General features: G+C 47.2%; 1 protein-coding gene across 8 annotated transcripts; it reads right to left on the bottom strand.

Moving 5' to 3' along the window:
- Window positions 1–1022: 1022 nt before the first annotated feature.
- Window positions 1023–13280, bottom strand: CEP68 (centrosomal protein 68). Of its 8 annotated transcripts, XM_071740184.1 has the most exons (8): window positions 12352–12573; window positions 11721–11840; window positions 7676–8104; window positions 5711–7168; window positions 4263–4385; window positions 3920–4016; window positions 2920–3076; window positions 1023–1480 (listed from the first exon to the last, which is right to left on the bottom strand). In XM_071740184.1, the coding sequence occupies exons 2-7, from the start codon at window positions 11721–11723 to the stop codon at window positions 2940–2942; spliced, it is 2247 nt and encodes a 748-aa protein (XP_071596285.1). In that variant the 5' UTR covers window positions 11724–11840; window positions 12352–12573; the 3' UTR covers window positions 1023–1480; window positions 2920–2939. The 8 variants fall into 8 exon arrangements, with proteins under 8 accessions (XP_071596285.1, XP_071596286.1, XP_071596284.1 ...); XM_071740185.1 differs by lacking the exons at window positions 11721–11840; window positions 12352–12573 and adding an exon at window positions 12699–13280; XM_071740183.1 differs by having other exon boundaries at window positions 11721–12573.
- Window positions 13281–24246: the final 10966 nt, after the last annotated feature.

The raw sequence follows: 24246 nt of genomic DNA, 5'->3' as shown, positions 1-24246 counted from the left end.
GAGCAGACCTAAAAATCCTGGGCTAGGGCACTATAGCCTCTTACCTGGGAGCTGAAGCAGTAAATACCTTTGACATAATGGCTCAGGCTCAAGACTTACAAGTGGTAGCAGACAAACAGCTGTAGCCTTTTGTCACACACGACTCCCATCCTGCCCTGTCACTGGCTTTGTTTAAGTGTCACCCTGAATGCCCATAGGTATAGGACCTGGTGTCAGTAAAGCTGGTGAGATCACTTTCACTGTAATCATTTGTGGGTTCCTTTTTTTGTTGTTGAATTGTCACCTACAACTTGGCAAGAAAAAAAAAAGTCATTTAATGTACAATTTTTCACCTCTCTCAAGAAGAAGGTGGAAGGTGGGAGAGTATATAAGAAAAACAAACCATAAAACCTGGTGAATTATTTTACTATTCATAACTGCTGCAGTTTCACTGTTCTTTCACCTAACTTGCACAGGACACACCACTTTGTTCTGTTCCCAAGAATGGGAGGAAATGATGTATTCTGCAGAAGAACATAATGAGCATCATTTAGTTTAAAGGTTAATTAAAGCCAAGTACCAACATTCTGTAGCTGGCTGTAATTTTATGGCCACCTGCCTTCTTACACTGCTTCAGATATGCCTTTTTCTGTTGCAGGAAGGGTTTAAAAACCCTTCATGGATGCTTTCTGAACAGTGATGAGTTGCCCAAGCTGTAAGAAGGGAAAGGCACAACTCCTCACCCAGGAAAACCAGCACAGCACTAACAACCACTACAAATAGCAAGTAACAGCAGTTTATATAAAAAACTGCTTCTTCCCTGAGTGTGCTCACCTGCTTATGATTTTATTGTGCATCACAGAGCAGATTGGCTCTTTGTGCTGATGCATAAGAAAACTGAAAATTAACCAGGCTCTGCTTCAGCAGGGAATGGTGCTCATAAACAAAGAGTTCAGTTTGCTTGCAAGAACCAGGAGGAGTTGATATTTCTTGGCTTCTAGCACCTATTTTTTGAAGAGCATAAACAAAACAGAACACAGCTATTAAAATCACACGGTTTTACTTAGAAGTGAGTTGCACAGCACACTAAAGATTACTTATTTAAAAAAAAACAAACCCAAAAAACAAACAGCATGTTCCTGAAGTTTTGCTAACACATGGACCAGACCATTTCAATAAAAAAAGGAAAGCTACATTAAAAAACACCTCCCCCCCGAAAAAGGCCAGCTGTATACTGCTCACTCACAAGCTGCCTCAATGTAGTCAGCACCATTAACCAAATATCCCAGTAGCCAGGTACCTGCTTTCTCAAGCCATGGTATAAAACCCAACAAACTGAAGCCAGCCTGGATTGGCTAACTCCAAACACAGTGATCAGATGCATTTGGCATCAGCAAGAAGTGATAGAGGTGTTTTCCAGTGCACTGTATTGGTTTTTTTTTTTTTCCCAGCCCTCCTGATACTGGTCAGCGAATCTCACGTCTGATAGAGGCAGCAGCACCTGAAATAAAATAGATTTAAGTTTGGTATTGTGCTTTGGCTGCAAGCCAACAAACAAGCCAAGCCCCTGTGCTGTATTTAAATCACCTCAACATAACCTTGATAGTCTATAGGATATAGACTATACTATGTATATGTAGCAGTGAAAAAAAAAAACAAACAACAAAACAAACCAATAAAAAAACCCCAAAACCTCTCCTACTGTTACTGGCCTCTAGGGTGCTGGAAATAATGTTTTCCCTTTGCAGCTCCAAATTTTAAGGTGTGCCATTGTGTGGGCTGTGGGGACATAAACAATGTGAGTTAATGAGGTTGAAAGGGTGGTGAGGGGGAAGCCAGGGTTATCCTGCAATTCCTAAATTCCTATCTCTTGGTGCTCAGAAGCCTGTAAGAGCCTTACAGCATCTCTGAACCCAGCACCTTGCTAACACCCATGATGGTTTTGTAAGGACACAACTGTCCTATGAGGAGAGGCTGAGGGAGCTGGGGCTGTTCAGCCTGGAGAAGAGGAGGCTCAGAGGAGACCTCATCACTCTCTACAGCTCCCTGAAAGGAGGGGGTAGCCAGGGGGGGGTTGGTCTCTTTTCCCAGGCAACCCTCAGCAAGACAAGAGGGCACGGTCTCAAGTTGTGCCAGGGGAGGTTTAGGTTGGACATTAGAAAGAATTTCTTTACTGAGAGGGTGATCAGACATTGGAATGGGCTGCCCAGGGAAGTGGTGGATTCTCCGTCCCTGGAGATATTTAAAAAGAGACTGGATGTGGCACTCAGTGCCATGGTCTGGTAACTGCAGTGGTAGTGGATCAAGGGTTGGACTTGATGATCTCTGAGGTCCCTTCCAACCCAGCCCATTCTATGATTCTATGATTCTAGGGCTGTGGCAGCACACAGCTGACCCCCATTTATGCTGCTGTGTCCCCACTCTCAAACACCTCCCACCACGTTTGTCTCTGCAGCTTCATTTGCAGGGAAATGGTCAAGAAATAGGCACACAAGTTTTCTAGTTCCTATTTTACACCTGAATTCACTTGCTCCCCTTCCCCACCATTATAGGGCAAGCAAACCAAGATGATGAAGAGCCAAAAATATATCCCTTCCTTGTCTCCCCTCTGCTGCCCAAGTGATTTTGACAGCAGCTGCTTGTGCCTGACTGCTGACATCCCCTCTGCCCTGACTGACAGTGACCTGCCTGCAGCCTCCAAGGAGCTGCCAGCACCCCCATCTTGGGTTTCATCACACTGCTCTTCCCCTGACACACATTTAAAGACAAAGAGGCTTCCATTTTGAGATCGCCCTCCCATTCTCCCCCATTTAGGCTTTTCAAACAGCACATTAAAAGAATTAATAATAAAACCTGATACATACTGTTTGCTAATTTAAGCACTCCGCCTTCCCACGCTTCCCTCCCCGCCGCAGGAAGGCTGGTTTGAGTCCTGCTTACCACCACTGAGCAGCTGTCTGCTACAGACCCTCATCCTCCATCCTGTCCTCTCCCTGCAGGGGACCCACAGCAGCTAGAACAGTCTCATACAAGTGCTCTGCGTGGGTCTCCAGCTCTTCTGACTGTTTCGCGATCAAACCCAGCGTGTCTTTCAGAGCTGGAAAACAAAACGTATGATGGAAGTGTAGCAGAGTGACAATTCAATGTCTTCAAAAGCAGCAAGAGTGAGTTCCACATGCACGGGCAGACTTTTGAAGGAAATGGAGTGCTAGAAATCCATAAGCTGATCTTCGTGCCATCCAAGTTGTGATGCAGAGTTTGGAGGGGATAGGAAGCGGCCTAAGAGGCTCCAGGTTAAGAGTGAAGATACAGAAACAGCAGCTCCCAAAGGAAACCTTTGGGACTGGGTCAAAAAGCCCAACCATAATGCAGCACTCCACCATTGAAGTCCCTTTGGTGACAGCTGCTCAGAAATCCCTCGTGCAGGATGCACCAAACCAGTGGGGTGACTGCCCCAGCTTTGCCATGTCACCAGCCAGGCGAGGCTGTCTGCCCAGACTGGCTGCTAACACCTGCCCTGTGATGCACCAAGTGTAAGTGAAAATGGCCTCCTCCCGTGCAGGAGAAAAGCACCTCATCCCAGCTGCAGGCCAACAGCATCCTGCTGCCTGACAAAAGCTGGCCATGCTGCATTTAAGATAAATATCTGAGACCCCTAAGAGGCAGAAAAATATCCATCCTTTGCCTTGCATGAAGCAAGGCAAGGGCCAAGGCATGGTAAAGTTGAAAGCCCTTGAGATAATTTGCTTCCAACCTCCAAATCACCTCACCTCCAAGTCTTTGATCAGCAATGGAGATGTAAAACCCTTTTCATTTCCACACAGCTACCAAATGGAAACTCTGCCTACCGCTCCTACACCTGGGGCCAGGGATTATGGGGTCAGATGCTATGACCAGCATCACAGCTGTGTCCAGGACCTGCTCAAACATTCCTCCTCACCTGGTGAATTTGATGCCATGCAGTCAAGCAGAGCTTCTCCCCTCTCCAGCACACTCTCTGTCAGGCTCCGGTGGTCAGCCACATCTTTCTTGAACTCCTGGGAAGGCAAGGAGAAGCAGAGTGCTGCTTAGAAATTTTCTTTTTTTCAGAAAAGATACACCTGCAGCAGGTTGTCTGGGGAGCAGTTTCTCTGAGCCTGTTCTCAGACTCCCAAATTTGGCTTTGCACACCCAGTGCACCCTGAATCACCCACCTGGACCATGCCAGAGGTGTCCTGCTTCGTGCTGCTGCTGTTTGCCTGTAGGACTGAAGAGGGAGAAGAAAAGCCAGCGGTGGTACCTACCAAGCAGCGGTGCAGTGATTTCTTCATGCTCTCAGCATCCAGCAAGGCTGGGACCCAGTTGTCAGTGATGTCTGCAACGTTGTACAGCCAATGAATTAGTTCTTCCAGCTGGCAGCAAAACATCTACTTAACGAAGCAGAAAAAAAGGGGTTACTGAGGTATTCCTGCAGCAAAGACGCAGCAGGGACAGGAACAGGTGAGCCAGCGCTGTTTGGGTCAGCACCTGTCCCTGCTCCTCTCCTACACTCCAGGCCACACAAAAACATCCTGAAGCTTGGGAAACCAAAGGTCAACAGGAAAAAAAAAAAGGCAAAAAACAACTTAAGCCCCTAAACAGATCCCCAAACCACCGTGTGTCTGGAATTGAGGGTCACCATGAAATGGCTGCTACGGAGGGCTGTCTGAAGCCAGTGACACCAAGGCTGTGAAGGAAGGAGTTTGCCTACACCACCTCCCAGCTGAAGAGACACCCTCGTCCTCACCAGAGCATCAGTGCAGTTAATTTGCAGTTGCTTTTCCCCAAGGGTTTGTCTCGTTCAATTAAGTGCTTTCATTTATTTTTAAAGTGTCTCTGTAAGGGATTATTTCTGTAAGATGCTGCACAAAACCTAGGAGCCTCTGCTCTCATCAAAACCAGACTGCAGCCCTGCTCCTCCTCCTCTGGAGCTGGGGTTTTAATATATAAAGCTTCTCACTGTGATTTGGGGCAATAAGACACACCCAAATGGTGACCCTTTTTATCCTGACAGCTATTCTCATGCAAAAGGGGGAATAAATTGCAGTGGTGTTTGAAGTTATGCATGATAATGACATTACTCTTGCAAACAGCCCAGCAGTGCTTCCAAATTTGGTCCAGGGCTGAGGTGGGGAGGAAGATGAAGGGGAAGGTGGGGAGCAATTCATGCTAGCCAGGGAGAACAGAACCAGTGGCAGGATGGCCACAGGGCATCAGTCACCAGAAAAATAAAACATCCATAACATTATGAGGAAACCCTTCCGAGAAACCCTTCCAGTTCTGCCTGGCCTTATTATACCCTGAAGTAGGTCCCAGTGTGGGGACCATGAGTGAGCCCAGGCAGAAGGGGAAGGCTGGCCATGTCGCATGACACAGCCAGAGTGTTGGAGTAGGCAGCAAAATGCCAGATTTCACCCTGATCCAGCCCCAAGTGCACCTTTCGTGACTCCCTGGGTGCCACAGTGCTGCAGGATGGGCTGTCTGGGGGAAGCTGAGAGCCACATTTCCACTATGCCCAGTCCCATAGTGCTGAGATCCAGGAAAGCTCCATCAGAAGAAATTATCTGCTCCGGTGAGCCCCCCCTGCAATAATTACCCCAGCTGCCAGGCATCATACCTCATGCAGAAGGGGAAGCCTTAATGGTGCCATAAATACAGGCTTAATTGATGCAAGATCTTCCCATAATAAACTTGATTTCTCATCTCAGCCTACCTTAACACACTGGGCAAGGGACTGGCTCTGCTGGTTCTTCTTTGGCCGCCCCTTGACCCGTGGTTCATTGAGGTACATTCCATCCAGCGTGTCCCTGAGCCTGGTCAGTAAGTGGAGCCCTGGCAGAGGATCCCTGTGGATCTGGTCACACGATTCAGTGTTTTCCCAGCTGAGCTTTCGAGAGCTGCAGGGGTGCCACTGTCCAGCATAATCCTCAATGTTCCCTCTTTTGTCCCTGCCACCCGCTTCTCTGTAAGGAGCCAGCTTGGATGAAAGGGGCTGTCTGCTGTCACTGTGACGTGGAAGGTTACAGTGGTCCTGCCCGGGCGTCCTTACAGTTAAGGAAAGATTGGACAAAAACTGAGCCAGCCTCTCCAGCTCCCGCAGTCTGGGAGGCAGGGAGAGAAATTCTTCGTCACCCTCCCACTCTCTCCTCAGGGGCAGCACTTGTGTTGTAGGTAAAAACCTATTTGTGCTTTTCACCTGCCCTTTGTAGTTTGGGAAGGGGCTCCCTCTGGTACCCCAGCTTCTCCCATCTGCAGCAGGGTGGCCAGAGGAACTGAGCTCCACTGACTCTCTCATTACATCCTTAGCCAAACCTCCAGAAAGATGAGAGGAAGCACTCTTTGCAAACGATGCCGTTGCCATAGGTGAAGATTCATAGTACGAGCCAGCTCCTGAGCTGCTTCTTTTTCCAGGCCCCAGGGTGGAGAACCTCTCTGCAGAGGCCACGAGCCTCCGACGTCCATTTCTTCCGCTTTCCCGAGCCTGCCCACTATGGCCATAGATGCTGGTGGACCTCAAAGTGCCCTCGGGGGAAATAGAGAAACTGTCCAAACCTATTCCCGAGTCGTGGAAGAAAGGCTCTGGCATCTTTCTCAGCTTGTATCTTGGCTTCAGGGGATAAGCATAATCCAGCAAGTCTTCGTACTCTTTATTGGGGTTCCAGTGGGGTGAGTAACGGTCCGGAGATGGGGGTAAGGAATCTGGAATGGCACATGCCCAGTAATCTGCTTGGTAGGATGACATCTCCCGGATGCGCTCCACAGTGGGACGGTCATCCAGCAGAGGACTGAAGGGCTCGTGTGCCCGCAGCATCCTGCCTTCTGCTGCATCCCGCCGGCAGCAGAGGTCCCGGGTAGCAGAAGCTGGAGAAAAAGGCACATCCGTGCTGGCTGGTAAACTTTGGGATAGCTCTTCGGAGAGGCCGTTGTCTTCTGAAGAGGGAGCGGAGAAGCTCGATACGGAGCGGCTCTGCAGGGCGCTCTCGAGGCTGAAGGGAGTTTGGGGCCGCAGGAGCTCTGAGGTGGAGGAAAATGAGGATTGAGCTCCCAGACTTCGGCTCCGCCGTCCAGGACGGGCATCGTGGCAGCTGCCAGCAAGGATGGTCTCCTCTGCAGACCTGTGCTGGCTGGGAGGGATGGACATTGGCTCCCAACAGCCCGATGCCTTCACCTGCTGAAGGATGGGGAAAAGGGGAGAGAGAGACACACACACAGTATGAAGCACAGCATCTACACAATAGGCTCCTTTCTGCCAGGACATGGAGATAAAAGCCCAGCCCTGGACCTGCCCTGAGAAGAGGCAGGAAGGAGAGACTCTGTTCCACCTACATGATGGCACAGAGCTGCCTGGACCTGGAGTGGAGCTTATTTTTAAAGAAAGACATCCCAAAGGCTTGGGAAATTGCAGGAGCCACTGGCAGTAAGAGGCACTTATTCAAGAAGCCCCATCCCAGTTGACTCTGCATCTCCACATCAGCAATACAGGAATGGAGGCAATGCCTCAGGTGTTGTAGCCCAAGCCCTTCCCCACCCCACACCTTAGCCCAGGGCTGGGGTGGGCAAGCTCTGGCTGGCTGGAGGAGATGAAAAGCCCCTGCTAGGGCAGCCCAGACAAACAAGTCCCCACCTCGCCTAGGAGCTCTCAGTGATGCAGCATCACCTGTATGTACAACCCTCTCACCTGCTGCTCTTCTGAGGAGAGGAACCGGTGACTAACATCACGATGCACGTCACCACCATCGTGCACTCTATAAAGTGAAGTCTCTGTCTCTGAGAGGCTTGCTCTTGCTCCAGGAAATCTGGATGTGGATGCTGAAGACACTTCTTGGTGACAGCTCGAGGCTCCCTGGCTAACATCCGAGGCCAAGCGACTGTGTCCACTCATTGCCACACTCTCTGTTCCTTGCAGGCAGGGCTTGGCTTCCTCTGCCCCTAAACGCTGGCGCAGGCTGCCCGCTAGCTCTGAGTAGTCCATCTCCACCTCTGCACAGTCCCACCTGCCATCACCCTCATCCTTCTTGCTCAGTGAGGCTTCAGGAAGTGTTTTTCCCACATCCAAGGCCATTGGAAAAAAACTTCTTTCACAAGAGGATGCCAAGCCTCGGGCTGTCTGAAATACACAACACATGGCAATGGCAACTCGCCGTCCCACCTCATCTCCATGCCAGGTAAAGAAACTGGGTATGTCTAAAAAACAAGGAGCTTAAGCATGTTCTAGGTCACACCCCAAAAGTCATAGTACCGTAGAATCCTAGAACAGCTGGGATTGGAAGGGACCTTAAAGACCACCTATTTCCAAACTCTCCAACACCTCTCAGCTGTGAGCTGCGTTCCTCACAGCCTCATCCAACCTAGCCTTGAACATTTCCAGAGATGGGGCATCCACACCTTCTCTGGGCAACTTGTGCCAGTGTTTCACCACGCTCACAGTGGAGAGTTTCTTCCTAACATCTAAGATAAATCTATCCTCTTCTGGCTTAAAAACATTACTCCTTGTCTTATCATTATGTGCCCTTGTAAAAACTCCCTCCCCAGCTTTCCATTAGTCCCTTCAGGTACTGGAAAAAAAAAATCATTAAGTTGCATCTCGACGCATCAAGCGAGACAGAGCAAACCATCATGTCTCAGCAGCTTTTTCTGGTTCTGAGGACATGACACACAGGGAAAATCTAATTAAAGCTCTGGCAGCACCAAGAACAAACCTGTGCTTTATAACTTGCTGGCACATTGTGACTGTCTCCTGAATTAATGTACGATGATGTTACTGGGCGCAAACAAGACACCCTAAACTAGGACGTAAAGTACCTATGAGCGTGGCTGAGCCCTGAAGGCCATTGGGGTGGAAAGTTAAGTTTGTTTTTAAGAGAGAAACTCATAACCTTGAGACAGAAGTCACCCGGAAGTGAGAAGTATATATAAAAAACTAGAGGAGGAAGTAGGAGTGTGTAAGGATCAAACTCGGTGCTCAGCTCTGCAGCTTCTACCCCAATTAATGAAATTAAAGTCTTAGTGAAATTAATTAGTAAAAATACTTGCTCAACTTGATGACACGTTTTCAAGTGTACTGTATGACCAAGCCTATTGCATCTTGCTGCAAATCCTTCTAACATGAGATGCTATTCTTGAAGCTACAGCCCCAGGTGCCCACACACGGAGATGCTCCACCACCACCCTCTCGCTGCCTGTGCTGGACACTGCAGCAGGACAATCAATGGGCCAAGTCAAGGAGACCAAATACAGCACATAGGAGATCTTGTTTTGCAAACACCAGCCAGAGCCAAGTGCCTCTGCTTGTGTCTGCCAGGCTAGCAGGACTCAAAAATACTCTCCACTCAAATGACACCCTGTGGGCTCCCCGCAGGGCATGGAATCCAGGGCTGCCAAAATCCCCACTTACAGGCTCTGTGCTGCTCAGTCACTGATGGGCATCTCAAGAGCCTTGACAATACCAAAGCCTCTTCCAGCCTGAAACTTAGGAAAAAACACCACCAGAATGTTTTTGCTGGTACACACCCAGCTAGCACCAAGTTAGCCATGGAGAGGCCAGCCAAGGGAGCAGCGACAGCAGCAAACTCAAAAAAAAAAAAAAAAAAAAAAAAAAAAAAAAAAAAAAAAGCAGGAAAGAAAGAGTTCCCCAACAATGCTTGGAAGTGGGAAACAAGTGGATACTCACACCCTCCGTCCGGCAGCTCTTTTGTCATGATCTGGTTTTATGATCCACCCGAGGGGGTTTTCCCACGGGCAGAGTCCATGCAGGAACAAAGAGGCGGCGGCACAACGCGCCGGGTCTCCAGGGGAGACCGAATCCCTGGCACAACCCGTGGCAGACACTGCAGCTGCCTTCCTCCACCCTGAGACCCAGCAGCCCCTGCAAATGCTGAGCAGCTATATATATGTATTATATATATATATATACACACACACATATGTACTCAGCGTAGCAGCAGCTGCTGAGAGGGAAAGTACAGGCTGGGCTCTCCCAGCTCTCCACACAAGTCATGTCCCCTGCCTGCCACCTGGACTGACCCATTTGATTGCTTAAGTTGCTACCCAAACACAACCCTGTTATCCTGAAGTCAATGGTACTGTGCTCTTTCTCCCCCCTTAAAAAGGTTGCATATCCAGACAAAAAGGCATGGTAATTGCAATGAATGTGATTAATAAAGCTACCTCTGCTAAATTCCCTACATACGATAAAACAGCATATTAAAAGAAACATATACATATATATCCTGTTTAACTCAAGATAGATTTCTGATGCTAGGGGAAAGTGTCCCAAATCACTCAGGAACCCATGTGTGTTTCACACACATCATGTGTGTGGTTTCTTTAAGTACCCATCATAAAGATTTTGAAGGCCAGTGGTCTTCGAGACCCAGAAAGCAGCTCTCTGGTACCTGCCAGCTTGCACAGACTCCCATTCAGTCCCTCTCAATTTGTTTTCTTTAGACAGTCACACAAGCAAGTGTTACCAAACCAAATTCCAAAAGGTGAAATCCAACTTAGAGGTGATTTAAAAGGCCAGCAAAATCCCCTGAGATATATTTGTCTGCTGGCTTTGAAAGCCAGGGCCTTGGCCACAAGGAGAAATGATGCCTGCTGGCTGGATTCTTCCTCTTCCAACCAAAACCTAACGAGCAAAAAGCTGTCTGGGTGACAAATCATTAAGTACCCTGTATTAAGTTCCACAATCCATTTCTCAGGGATACAGCCCACTTCAAGCTGACTGTGTTGGGTGCAGGTGATTCACCAGAGAACATCACAAATTACCACGATGAGAATGAGCATCTTACCCCACCTTCCATGTACCCACAGCACTGCATGTCGAAAAATGATCCAGTCCATATAAAGCTTAACAGAAAGGAGGGTGCTGGACACCCACAGCTCAGGATACAAATGCCTCAGCAATCATTTTGTTGGGTAGTGATTTTGAAAAATATATAAAAGAAGGAAATGCTCAACAAGGCACCAAAGTAGACTTTAAAGTGTTCAACTGAACATGCAGTAATTAATCATCAGTCTCAGTATCTCTTCACTTTTAAGATGTCGTGTTAAATTCAAAGTAATGTTGAACATCATTACCTCCATCAGATTTAGTGACTCGAATCATGTATCAGCACAGAAAAAAAAACCCAAAACAAACATACCAGCTTGACCTTAAATCTTAAAAGCATACATTCGGCAACATTTAAAAAAAAAATACAGATCACAACTTATCTGTTATTTTGGCAGCTGTATGCAGGAGAACAGGGGTGAACTTTGTCAACTATTCCGAGCTTTCAGGACTATCTGTTGCTCTTCTGGATGCAGCATGCAGTGATACACATTTCTGTGATGCCATCAGTCTTTTTAAAAAGAGCAAATACTAGCTCAGAGGTTCATTAAATCTCCAGAAGCTACTTGGCAGCTAAAGAAAAACCAGGAAACCTGCCAGTACACATCAGTGAGAGTAAATCTGCTTATTTCAGAATGTGTAAGGATATTCAAAGGGATGCCAGAGGTTTTGCTCCATTTTCAAAAGCCTTTAATTCAGTCATCTAATTTCAATTAATTTGGAAGGAGCTGCACATCCCACCACACCTGGATCCCACTAGATGGGGAAGTTATGAACACCCCATACACAGAACAATCAGGCAAAATTCCGTATTTAAAAACAGACTGAAAATGCTAATGCCACAAAAAGCAAACCCCAACTACAAGAACATCTAGAAAATAAAACTTCTCACCATTTTCCAACAAAAATGAAAAAATTCATAAGTCAGGCTGACGGTGGTGGGGTTGCATCAAGATTAAACTTCAAGACAGGAAGAAACCAGCCCAAATCCTTGGGCAGGACTGACACGGCTCTGAAGAGAGATGTACGATCACAGCTTTAGGCACAGCAGAGACTTTCCACTGGCCTTAAAAATACAGAAAAGTGACCAGAAATCTCAGCTACACTCAAGCCCTCCATTGTCTCCCCAGCGATGGGTCGACCCAAGCACAGTATCAGTGGCTGAATTTATTTTAGAGAACAGATGAAGACAGTGGCTGTTTCATCCATTTCAAGAGGGGTAGGTCCATGGGGAGCTCTTGGGAACGGGATCCCTGAACTTTTTGATATGGTGAAGAGGCAGCAGCCTGCCAAAGAACTGCACAAACCACCCCGGACAAGAGGAGCTCTGTCCCAGCCAGGGCCAGCCTGACGCCCCTGGATATCACTTGGAGGGTGGACCAACGAGATCAGCTGACGCCGATAAAGTTTCCATCTCTCACCACCTCTGGTTTTGCTGGGAAGGTGGGGTTTTTTTTCCTTTTTTTGGGGGTAAAAACCACACCGCTCCTGCCTTTCGGGCCTGCAGGACCTGAGTTTGATACCTTTTTGCCTCTTTTCTTGCATGCTCTCCGCCCGAAAAAAGCCTTTTCGCGGCTGAAAAAATAGCAGATTAACAAAAAACAAAAAAAAAAAACCCAAAATAAAGACAACAAAGCAGTGGAGGCACCGCGCCCTGGGGATGCCCCGAACAGCTACAACACGCCAGGAATAACGGGGACGGGCTCCTAACACCAAAACCGCTCGCCTCCCTCTCAATCCCGCCCCCGCCGCGTCCTCCGAGCGTCCCTGGCAGGACCACGGCTGCTCCCCGAACCCCCCCACGCTGCCCCCCGACGCTTCATCCACGCTCGGACCCGACCCGACCCGGCCCGGCCCGGCCCGCACCTACCGAGCGGCGGCCGCCACCGCCCCCTCCGCCCCGCCCCCGTCCCGCTGTCAGCCAATGGCAGCGCGGTTGCTAGGTCGGCCAGGGCGCCCTTGCGGCCCGGCAGCCAATGGGAGCGGAGCGTGGCGCTGGGCCCCGGCGGCGCGGCCCTCACTGAGCCGGCGCCGGCAGGGAAGCGGCAGCCCCGCCCCAGGTCCCGCTCCCGGCCCGGCTCCCGGTCCGGCTCCCAGCCCCGCTCCCGGCCTTTGTCCCGCCTCCGCTCAGCTCTGACTCCGCTCCTTGCCCTTGGCTGAGAACGGGGTGGAGCAAACCAGCCGCCTCCCCCGGCGGGCGCGGGTGGTGGTGGAGAGGCATCACCTCCGGTGCCCTTGAGGAGGTGGCTGGAGGTTCGGAGTGTTTCCTTTTCTTCCTGTGCATGGAGGACCTTCCCGGGGCTAAGCTGGGCACCCCCAGCTTCTGCTGGGCTTTCCATGTGTGGAAAACCAGCTAAAAAATGCTGCTGCATGAGCGATGAGTGTTGATGCAGCGGCAGATGGATTTTAGCATCCTAAAAGGGCAACGTGGCTCCGTGTCCAAGTGGTGTTCCTCAGAGCTTGGCACTGGGACTGGCGCTATATAACACCTTTGCTGGCAACGTGGGTGATGGGCTTGAGTGCACTCTCAGCCAGTTTGCCGACTGGCACCGAGCCGTGTGGTGTGGTCCTCACACTGGAGGGAAGGGATGCCATCCACAGGGACCTTGACAGACTTGAGAGACAGGGCCATGCCAACCTCGTGAAGTTCGACTGGGTCAAGTGCAAGGTCTTTCACGTGGGTCAGGCAATCCCAAACACAAAATTAGGCTGGGTGGAGGATAAATTGAGAGCAGCCCTGAGGAGAAAGACTTGGGCTTGCTGGCTGATGATAATGGTTTTAAACTGAAAGAGAGTAGATTTAGATTAGATATTAGGAAGGAATTCTTCCTTGTGAGGGTGGTGAGACACTGGAACATGTTGCCCAGAGAAGCTGTGAATGCCATGTCTCTGGAAATGTTCAAGGTCAGGTTGAACAGGGCTTTGATCCACTGGCTCCTATCCTCAGACCCACGCTGGGCTCCAGATCTGCCACCCTGTATCTTACAGTCCAGATTCCCAGCTGCTATGACCCAAGTTTATCCTACTGACCTCAATGGAACCGTCCCCATTTGCTGTCCTGGAAGACCTTACTTTGTCTCTCCAGAGAAATGGGGTGGGAGTATCTTCTTCAGTGCTACTTCAAAAAGTGGAGCTGTAATGCTGAGGTATAACATGGTGCAGAGCTCTCGGGTGAACTCACAGCCAAGAAAAAGCCCACATCATCTCTGTTTAGGAAGGATATTGGGGTCCTGGAGCAGGTCCAAAGGAGAGCAACTAGGCTGGTGAAGGGACTCGAGCACAGATCCTATGAGGAGAGGCTGAGGGAGCTGGGGCTGTTCAGCCTGGAGAAGAGGAGGCTCAGAGGAGACCTCATCACTCTCTACAACTCCCTGAAAGGAGGGTGTAGCCAGGTGGGGGTTGGTCTCTTTTCCCAGGCAACCCTCAGCAAGACAAGAGGGCACGGTCTCAAGTTGTGCTGGGGGAGGTTTAGGTTGGACATTAGAAAGAATTTCTTTACCGAGAGGGTGATCAGGCATTGGAATGGGCTGCCCCGGGAAGTGGTGGATTCTCCACCCCTGGAGATATTTAAAAAGAGACTGGATGTGGCACTCAGTGCCATGGTCTGGTAACTGCAGCAGTAGTGGATCAAGGGTTGGACTTGATGATCTCTGAGGTCCCTTCCAACCCAGCCAATTCTATGATTCTATGATTCTGTGTTCCCATATAATAGTTCTATATTTAGGATTTCTTTGATGGATGTTATAGCAGTTCTTCCAGAGGGATGCACACCCCCCTGCCTTGAATGCACTCATTAGAGAGTCAGCTTTTCGTTGGAATTCATGCAGGCAAAGCCCTCCATGAAAGAAAAGTCCTTTTAGTATGTTGTTTATTGCTTATTCTCCACGGAGCCAGCTGCCTGCCAGTAGAGGCCGTGCTGATTTCAGACCAGTCGAAAGGCTGAAACAAATACGGATGGGGCCATGATTCATTGCCAGGCTCGGCTGTTTTTAGATGGTTTAAATTACTTGCAAGCTGCCAGACATTGTTCTTGGAGTTGAATAGAGCTCTGCTGCGGTCTCAGCCCCGGCAGGAAAGGTTCACGTCCTGTTCCGCCTCCGATCAAACAAGTGCCAGGATGTCTACAAGAACGGCCAGAGCACCACAGAAATCTTTTCCTTCTCCTTGGGCTCATGCTGAGAGGGTGTCAATAAACAAGGGAGGAATAAAATGGTGATCTAAAGGTGAGATCATTTCAGAACTATAGGGAAATTATACCAGTTTTCATCCGCTGACAGCTGGCCCTCTTTGTTTGGAACTCTGCTGAAAAGAAACTAGTTTATTTGATCTATAATGTGAGGCCAAATCCAGCCAAACTCCCACCCAAGGTCACTCAAGGCTGGCAAAGACTAAAATGGATGTTTTCTTGCTGATTTGAGACCTCAGGATTCCTTCAGATTTGTGTTTCTCAGCATGAAGATTCTTGAGCAAAGGCAAATTATTTCACCCAATCTGCAGATGAAAGCACTTCCACAGTAATCCCCGTATCTATAGCATGAAGTAGAGCTTGCTTATGATGGTTGGATTTGAAGGTGATGAATTTCTAGTACATGAGAAGCTGGATTAGGAGCATTCCATGTTCTTCAAATATTCCTACTGTCTTGGTGGGAATATCCATATTTTTGTACAGCAGCAGCTATCTGTATCCTGAGCTGTAGTATGCCCATAATGAACGATGTGTGGCTATCCAGAGGTTTTGGCACATCAGCTTGTGATTTCCTTCTACCTTGAACAATCTTACACCACAAGCCAGACAGATAGCACTCTGCAATGAAACCTGAAGCCTGGATGTGCCCCATATGCTCTTGCATAGCACCTGCACCACCTTCAGCATCCAGTTTCAGTCTCACAATGCAAATGTTTGGGATGGACGAGATGTCAGCAAATGCAGGGCTTGGACTTGGCCTATTTGTTCCCAGAGTACTGGTAGCAATATTAGTAACAAGCACTGCAGTGAAAAGAAAAACTGATTGTAATCACTTTGCTATCGTTTGGCCAGCAGTCTAGCATTATATGTGGGAAGGATTTGCCTGCATTTGGAAAACTATTCCATTTCTTACACTCTACCTCAGACAGCCAGAGAGTTAATATCACATGTAACCCATTAGTACACCTGCCTATCTTCCAGTGCTATCATCGAGGTGGGAAGGAGCTGCCACAAGCTGCCTTTGCTCCTGTTGGCTACACCAGTGACTGGCATTCTTCCTCTCCTGCTGAAATAGCTCAGGCACTGGTTTATAAAAACATCTATGCTGCAACTCAGCAGTGCTGCATTCCTTGCTCCATAAAGACAGGCTGGGTGGCAAATGCTCTCACCCATGGTTCCAAGGCAGGAGCCATCTTCATACAAACCGCTTGGAACTTCACTCTCAGTGTACTCACTCTGCCTGACCCCTCTCTGAAAGGTGGTTGCAGGGAGAGGTCCTTCTCTTCTTGAGGCTAACAACCCTGTTCTTTTCCCCAGAGATCAGGATTTCCACATCTTGGATCATTCCCCTTTTCTCTTCTTGATAGTCACTCTTTGAGATGTGTTTCTTTGAAGCTCAACAACTAAACCTACTCCAAAACTCCAGTGCAGGCTTGGCTATGATTAAGCAAAAACTTGTACAGTAGTTCAGGCTGCATTCCTGCTTACACATTCCAGCATGGTATCTGCCTTATTCAGAGCACAGGGCATTTCACTCATGCTTCTGACTGCCTGTAACTTCCTGATCCTGCTCCTTAATCTACCACTTCCCACCAGTATTAGTGCAGTTAATTACTCTCATCTAGATTAATTCTTTGCAGCCTATGTTGCCCTGACCTTCTCTCCAGTTTTTTCCAGTGTTGTTGTGAATTTCAGCCCTGTTTTTTTTTCCATGTTTCCAGACCTTCTCCTCCAGGTGGGACTTGCAGATTTTTCTCTGTTCCAACATTTGTGTCACTAATCAACTACTTATGGTCCTGGACCGTATGTCAGGCCCCTGAGGAATCCAGTCGTTCAGCTGGACAGCCACTCCAGTAATGTCTAAATAAGCAGGTTCAAACTCAGCCATGCTGCTTTAGCTTCTTTATAAAGTCATGAGAAGCCTCATGGAAAACCTACACATTTTCCCTCACTCTTCTTTTTTCTTTCTGATTCTGGAGAAGTACCTGAAAATATTACCTAAGTACATCCAAGGCAGCTAACAAATGAAACATGTAAGGCAGGATCAGTGAAGAAGAGAAAAAAACAAGAGTGACATCTATTTTAATGTCAGTGCTAGCAGCTGGGCAATTTCACTTCTTTACCACTTGGTTGCTCAGCTGGACAGGATTTAGCCCTAGTAAAAGGTCATAGAAATTGCACTTCTCCTTCCTGGCCACATGATGTACCCATCACACCACGAAAAGCCTGGCCAGTCGGCCAGCAAGAGGAGACCCAGCCGTAAGGGCAGGTGTTTCAAGAAGTTTCCTTTGTACCCCAAAGGATTTCCTTACCTCTCTCCAGGCCCTCTAAAACACCCCCACAGCTGCAGATCAGGGCTGGGTCTTGTGCAGAGAGGGATGAAAGGGATGGAGCTGCTTTGGTTGAGAAGCTTCACGTTTCCTCTTGTTGGATATGTTGCTCTGAAATAAAAAATATGAGCCAGTTGGTCAAGTGGCAGTGGCAGCTTTCAGTCAATGTGAATCATAATGGCCAATGAATAATTTGTATTAATTTTACTTTTTACATGTGAGATTTTGCTGCTGCTTTCAGTGGGGAATGTGAGGGATTTCTTTTTTACTCTAATTCCTGGGATGCCTTGGCCCTTTGTCTTTTGCACATTGTCCAGAGCTAAACTCAGAGGCTCTTCAAAACCAGAGTTGGGATCTGCAGGAACCAGTTGTCAGCACAAGGATTTGTAAAAGAAATACTGGGACTGGTATGAATGAATATGTGTTTATGTAAACATCAGAAGAAATAGCAGAGCAGGGGTGTTAAGAGCTGTGTGTATTCATAACAAATGACACCATTCCCCAAAAAAAGTTTGAGACAACCACTATGTTGTTTTGTTCCAGCCCTGAAGGTCTGCACCCTGATAAGGCCATAGCACACACAACTTACTTGTGAAAGATCCTCCTCTCTGATAATAGGAGGATGGCTGCGTATCACATCTCCCATTCCTTCTCCTGGCAGCCTAACAGGAAGAGAGACTGCAGAAAAGAACCACCCCAACCGCCCCTATGATTTCCTAAAGATTATTAAATATCTGTGCCAAAACTGGGAGGTTTAGTGACAAGTTGATGGCTGTCATTCCTTGTTCTGTATGTTGCACTCAAGTGATGGGAACCAGACCCCTTGAGCAGCCATGTCTCATTGCTCACAAACATGAGTGAATGAAATCTGTCAGAGAACAAGGGTGGGTGCGTAAAACCAGCTTAAAATGTAAATAAATACTGTAGTCTCCTTCTGTAGGATCTATACTGAGTTTGGCCTCGCTGGTTTCCTACCTCAGCAAGAATGGTACTTCTATAAAGACAAAAATTGCTGCCTTCAGGATGCTCAGTGAGTCAAATTACTGGAGCCAATTAATGATGTAGTACCAGGGAGGCATAATCTTAACACTTTGGCTGCTGTTGGTTGGAACCTACTTGGTTTGTGAGATCTGAGCTGCAAATGTTTGTAGGCCTCATTCAGAGTCTAATAGCTGTAGGCATCCTCATCTACTTACACTCTAGTACAGCACAATGAAGACAATCCAGGTCTACCTGATTGTGTACATGTTTTAGTGACCCAGTAATTACAGTAATTTACATCACATTGCTGATCACTATCCTGTGGAGAGGGTGAAGTCCTGTTACTCCAGCCTGTGCAGTGGCTTTGCGTTGCATCGCTGGTCCTCAGTTTCAAAGCCTGTTTGTAATTTGCCCTGTCCCTAACATGTATTTTGACAAACCCAGCCCTTAGGATCATGAGAATAACTTTCAAAATGTGGAAATAAACGCCAGCTGCCATCCTACTCGCCCAGTCTAAAGCCACAGGTATCTTCTGTATCATAATGGCTCAGCTCTTGACATCCAAGATGCAAGAACTTGCAAGAGCAGCAAGTCAGCTGTAAGCTCACCAAGCTATTTTCCTGTGCATCACAGCTCATGAGACTTCTGAGAGGGACAACATACTTGTCCACTTCAACTTTCAGAATGGGAAGACAGCAGAGGTGATTTTCAACAAGCTAATTTGGAAGGTGACCCGTTAGCACAGCTGTATGACACGACCTGTTTGACTCAAACCATTAATTTCGCAGCAAAACAAAATGGTGTTGTGTTGTCATCTGTTTAACTCACAGAGCACTTCCCTATAGTTATAATTATCAGACAAACAGTGGATTAAAAAAAAAAAAAAAAAAAAGACACTATTCTGGCCCTTGGCCGTAATTGAATTTACCCTGCAAATATTAAGTTACAACAACAGCAGAGCCTTTTGTTAGAAATTTATTTTAAACTGCTTTTCCTCACGTGAACTAGACAAATGTGTAAGCTTTTTGGAAGGAAGAAGGGGAGAGCCTTTTCCCTAAAAATTCTTTTCCCCTTAAAAAAAAAAAAGATGAAATTATGAAGAAATTGGAAAGCATGTGGTCAGATTGGTAAGTTGTGGTAGAAAAACAGAATAAAGTAATTAAACTTTAATCAGAACTTCTTCCAACTTTTATCTCTGCTGAAATAGAATAAGAAATTCTATATATTTATATATAATGATGCCTAGCAAGCTCTAATTCCATGTTTTTCCACAGGTTTCACAAAGCTTCATGTGTTTCAAGTGGAGTGGCACTACAACTCTGACAACCACCACTTACCTTGGAAGATTTCAGAAAACCTGCCTGTTTCAGGCAGCAGCTGTCCCTGTATCCAAAGCTGACATTTAAATGGTTAGGTGCTAAGGTGCCAAGGAGAATTCCCTGCTAACCCACTGATCTAGCATTCCTCCAGGGACCGCCTGGAGGTTTTATCTAAGGAAACAAAAAGACAAAGACATAACCACGAGGTCAGAAAGGCTTTTTGGAACCCATCACATTGATGGTTTTGTAAAATTCACATGCCAAGACACATCACCATTTGCAGTTTTTCAGCCACACACAGGCAGGACCTTCTAATTATATTTCTGTCTTCCAGTGCTTGCAATTCTTGCAGATTTTGCACCACTGTTTATGAGTTCTGAGACCAGAATTTAATGCTTGAAACTAACCAAATGACAGTCACGTAGCAGACTTTTTTCCAGTCTTTTTGATGTTCTGCACTGTGCATCTCAGGATGAAACCTTCCCTCTGGAGCTTTTAAAAGCATTATCAACACTACTTTGACAGCAAACCCAGGCCCTCAATTCTGGAACCCACACACTGCTCAGACAGACTGCACACTTCAAATGTGGAATTACCCTAAACTTACCAGCCCAGTAAAGGATTTGCTGGATGATTTATCTCATTCCTCTATCCTCCTCCAGGGAACAAAGTCTGTTTGCTCGGCAGAATAGGCAGCAGCTCTGTCTGCCAGCCCTTGTACTCCACTTTGGCATGCATCAAGAAAAAAAATACCCACTGATCTGGGCTCACCCAGAGCCCCTTTAGAGCTGAGGACCTGTGCAGAGGGCCTGGAGAAGTCCTGCCCTGTGTCAGGCTTGCCCTGGCCTCCAGGGGATGGGGCTAAATGGAGTGATATTCCCATGATCAGTGATATTTCCCAGGACACAACCTGGGAAAGCAGACCCAAATACCAAGTTACACAATTCTCATTTAGGGGCGTCTCCAAAGGAGTCTCAGGGAGCTTGCCAGCTGCTTAGGCAAGGGTGATCCAGCAAAAAGTTTAGGTCTTTGCAAAATAAGATGAAAACGTGAATTCTATACGGGGTGATTTTTATTTCAGATTGAGAAGCTGCACAAAGAAAAGAACAAGGATACATTGTCATGATAGAAGGGAAAAAGAGAGAGAATCCCGGTTTGTTCCCCTCCTAATACAACCAACCATCTCAACACAAGCCACGGGATTTTTCTCCCCAGGCAGGCAGGGAGAGTTTTTGCACCAGAGTGCACTTACACCGTAAACATCTGTAATATCTACCCCAGGGTCACACACTCTCAGACACAGCAATATGGTCTTTTTTTTTTTTCTCACATGTGCACATACATCTGTTCTTGGTAGATAATGAAAAGGCTGATACAGAGTCACATGGATCAAACCCATCGTTTTAAAACAGGCACAGCTACAGACGTTCACAAAGGTCAACACACTCATATGGCACACGTACTCATTCAGTGGAATAGTTACTCTGAGGCAGAGTAACCACTAAACTAAGGTTTTATCTGAAGACAGATACCATTGTATCAGTGATATTGGATTGTACTGGAGCAGATGGCAGTGAATTTCAGAGTTCATCCGTCTGTCATTTTATTAAAGTAATTAATCAAATGGCTTAGCATATAAAAATACAAGAATCCTCCCTCCTAATTAGAGCAATTTGTGTTCATGTAGAAATAAAAGCACATAGACACGCATAAGAGGAGAGATTGCTGACAGAATAAAAAAAAGGAACTCACTGTCCCCATCCCACACCAGGACATCACGTTTTCTCTCCTGTCTCCAGGGATAATGTAGTCTCTCACCTTTGGTGCATAGTTATATTTGAAAGCCAAACAGCAACTTGGAATTGTCCTGAAGGGAGCCAGGACAAGGCACCTTTAAGTGGATAAGGCAGATCGTGTACCTCTGCTGCAGACTCCTCATGACTTAGGAGTGGTCCTGCTGTCCCTGAATCTAGAGGGACTGATCAAAATCTTCACCCTCACAAAGTGGTGAGTGAGTCAGTCTCAGATTGCCATATCACAGAATCAGAGAATGGTTTGGGTTGGAAGGGACCTTAAAGGTCATCCAGTTCCAACTCCCTTGCATGGGCAGGGACACCTTCCACCAGACCAGGTTGCTCAATGCCCCATTCAACCTGGCCTTGGAACACTTCCAGGGAGGGGGCAGCCACAACTTCCTTGGGCAATACAGAAGCAGCAATTCAGAAAAAGAGGCTCAAGTTCCATTAGCAGAGGTGTATGCTCACCTAGCTGTAGTGCTACGCATGGGCTCTATCCTGTATAGTGGGTGCTTTCTGGGTGACCTTACAAAAGTGGAGCCAGGAGAGTGACACAGGAGACTAAATAAGACTATATTCTCCAAAGAGTGCAATATTCAGGGATGGCAAACACATTAACCTCCACGCTGGTCCTCAGGAAAGTAATGGCAACTGAGCACCTACTGTGGGGCAGTGCAGGGAGGCAGAGAGAGCTGGGCTAGCTTGGTCGCATGTATTTGACTTACTATGTGGAAAAGGTCACAAATGCCTTCATGAAATAGGGTTTTCCTCAGCCCAGACCCTCCCCCAGAGCTGAAACTACGTTTTCAGCCCCTCATAACAGGATGCCAGACAGCCTATGTCCTCACATAGGACTAGAATATCGTTAAGTTAAATCTATTCACTACAGGAGCCTGGTCCTGGTGAGGTCTTGGCAGACTTGAAGAACTACAGCAGACTCAGCAAGAAGGATATAGAGAAGCAAAACTGACCAAAAAACGAGGAAGCTTTGCCTCTGCATCAACACTGACCATCTAGAAAACATTTTTCTTCTAGGAGGCACCATGTCATAAGAATACTGTGAGCACATAAAATGCCTCTGTTATAGCTAACAAGATTTTAAAATATTTCCTTATTGCTCTTTTACTAAACATGATAATCCTTAGAGGATCAGACCAAATGCCTATGCTGCTAAGGATGCATCATCTCCATCAGAAGTCCACAGGCCTCTCAAAGACCAGGAAATTACATTAGCACACACCAGTGAAGGCCCTGGCCCATCTTTTTGTTCTTAAGAAAACTACAATCCAAAAATCAGTATTCGGAGTACTTTTCATGGTTAAGCACAACTTTTTCTGTGGAAATGTAATCCAGGGGGATCCAAGCATGTGTAAACAGTTTCCTTGAGAGATTTCCCTTGGTGATTTCTTTCTGCAACATGGAACTACAATTAACTTAAGCTGCACTGATGTGCCACGTGCAGTTTAGCTTCAGTTACTAAATACATGCTTGCAAAAGAAGCCTATTATTTTCTCAGTGTTGTTATCAGAAGGAGCAAGCAAAAGCTATCCCAAAGAACATCTAATACCAAATTTCTTGGTCTCCGTGGTTTAAAACCACGCTGTCGACTTTGCATTACAACAGGGCTGGCTCAAAATCCATTTCCTAGCACTGGTTCCTGTTGGTAGGCCTGCCTGCCTTGCAAACAGCATCTGTGGCCTTGGGAAAGATGAGTATAAATGTTTCTTGATGAGGACTTCAAGTGAGAGCAGTTAGCTTGCTGAAATGTCCACAGTCCTCACCTCCTGCTGGCACCAAGATCAGTGGTTAAATCCAAGTGAGATTTCATCGCTGCTGAGGATAATACATCTGCTGACATTAAGTATGTTAAGTAACCATACTGTGATGTCTTCAATGAAAGATATTTTTTTTTCCTTTTCTGTTAAAAAATCCATCCCAGAGGAAAGATAACTCTCCTACTTCTACACTTCTCCCCTTCCATTCCTCAAAAAAGAGAAGTGATCACCTCGCACTAGCATGGTATCAATGCTCTGATATCAATACTCAAGTATATTTATAAACCCTTGATGTTAACTTAGTTTATGAAGGTGATAGTTGTTAGCTAACAATGAACTTGGCTTCAGGATTTCAGGTTGAGCTCCTAGCCTGCTTAATGATTCTTCATGTCACTCAGTAAAGCATTCTTCCACCTTTTTCTGCATGCATTCACATCTGCAGTGGTGAAATGGTGCTAGCTGGTCACAAATGTCTGTAAAGAGCCCACGCGGAGAACAAATACCATGTGAACATTATTTCCCCAGCCGGCGCTCATACGTGAAAACCCAGAGCTACAGGATCCAAATCAGGCTCTTTATCACTTCTTATCAGACTATTTTAAGTGGCAACTGCCTCAACGTGTTGCTCAATGCCCGGAGAAAGTTTTAGATCATTCCTGTACCCTCCTCCCCGAAGCAGCAAGTGGACCGATGCGCTTGCATAGATAAGCGAGGTCTTTGTTCCTGGAGGATAATGGCTACCAGACGTTTATCTGAGGAGCGTTTGTACTAGCTATCCTGCAAGAAGGAATGTGGGTCAATCCCAGATCCAGGACTGTACCGTTGTTTCCCTGTGGTCCTGGCTGGCAGCCAGGAGCAGCTTATCAGAGCTCCACGCTGGCACGCTGCGTGCTTCCTCGTTGCGCAGCGTCAGAGCGCTCCAGAAACGCCAGTGCCCGGCCTCTGCCTCTCCCTTCAAATCCTTGGGCAGTCAACGGGCAGGGATTTGCATCGTCTCTGCTCCGTGCTGGACAGGTGCCTGCAGCCTTTTT

Source organism: Heliangelus exortis, chromosome 3 (genome assembly GCF_036169615.1).
Source record: "Heliangelus exortis chromosome 3, bHelExo1.hap1, whole genome shotgun sequence".
Taxonomy (NCBI): domain Eukaryota; kingdom Metazoa; phylum Chordata; class Aves; order Apodiformes; family Trochilidae; genus Heliangelus; species Heliangelus exortis.
This window is presented reverse-complemented; position numbering and strand designations above follow the sequence as displayed.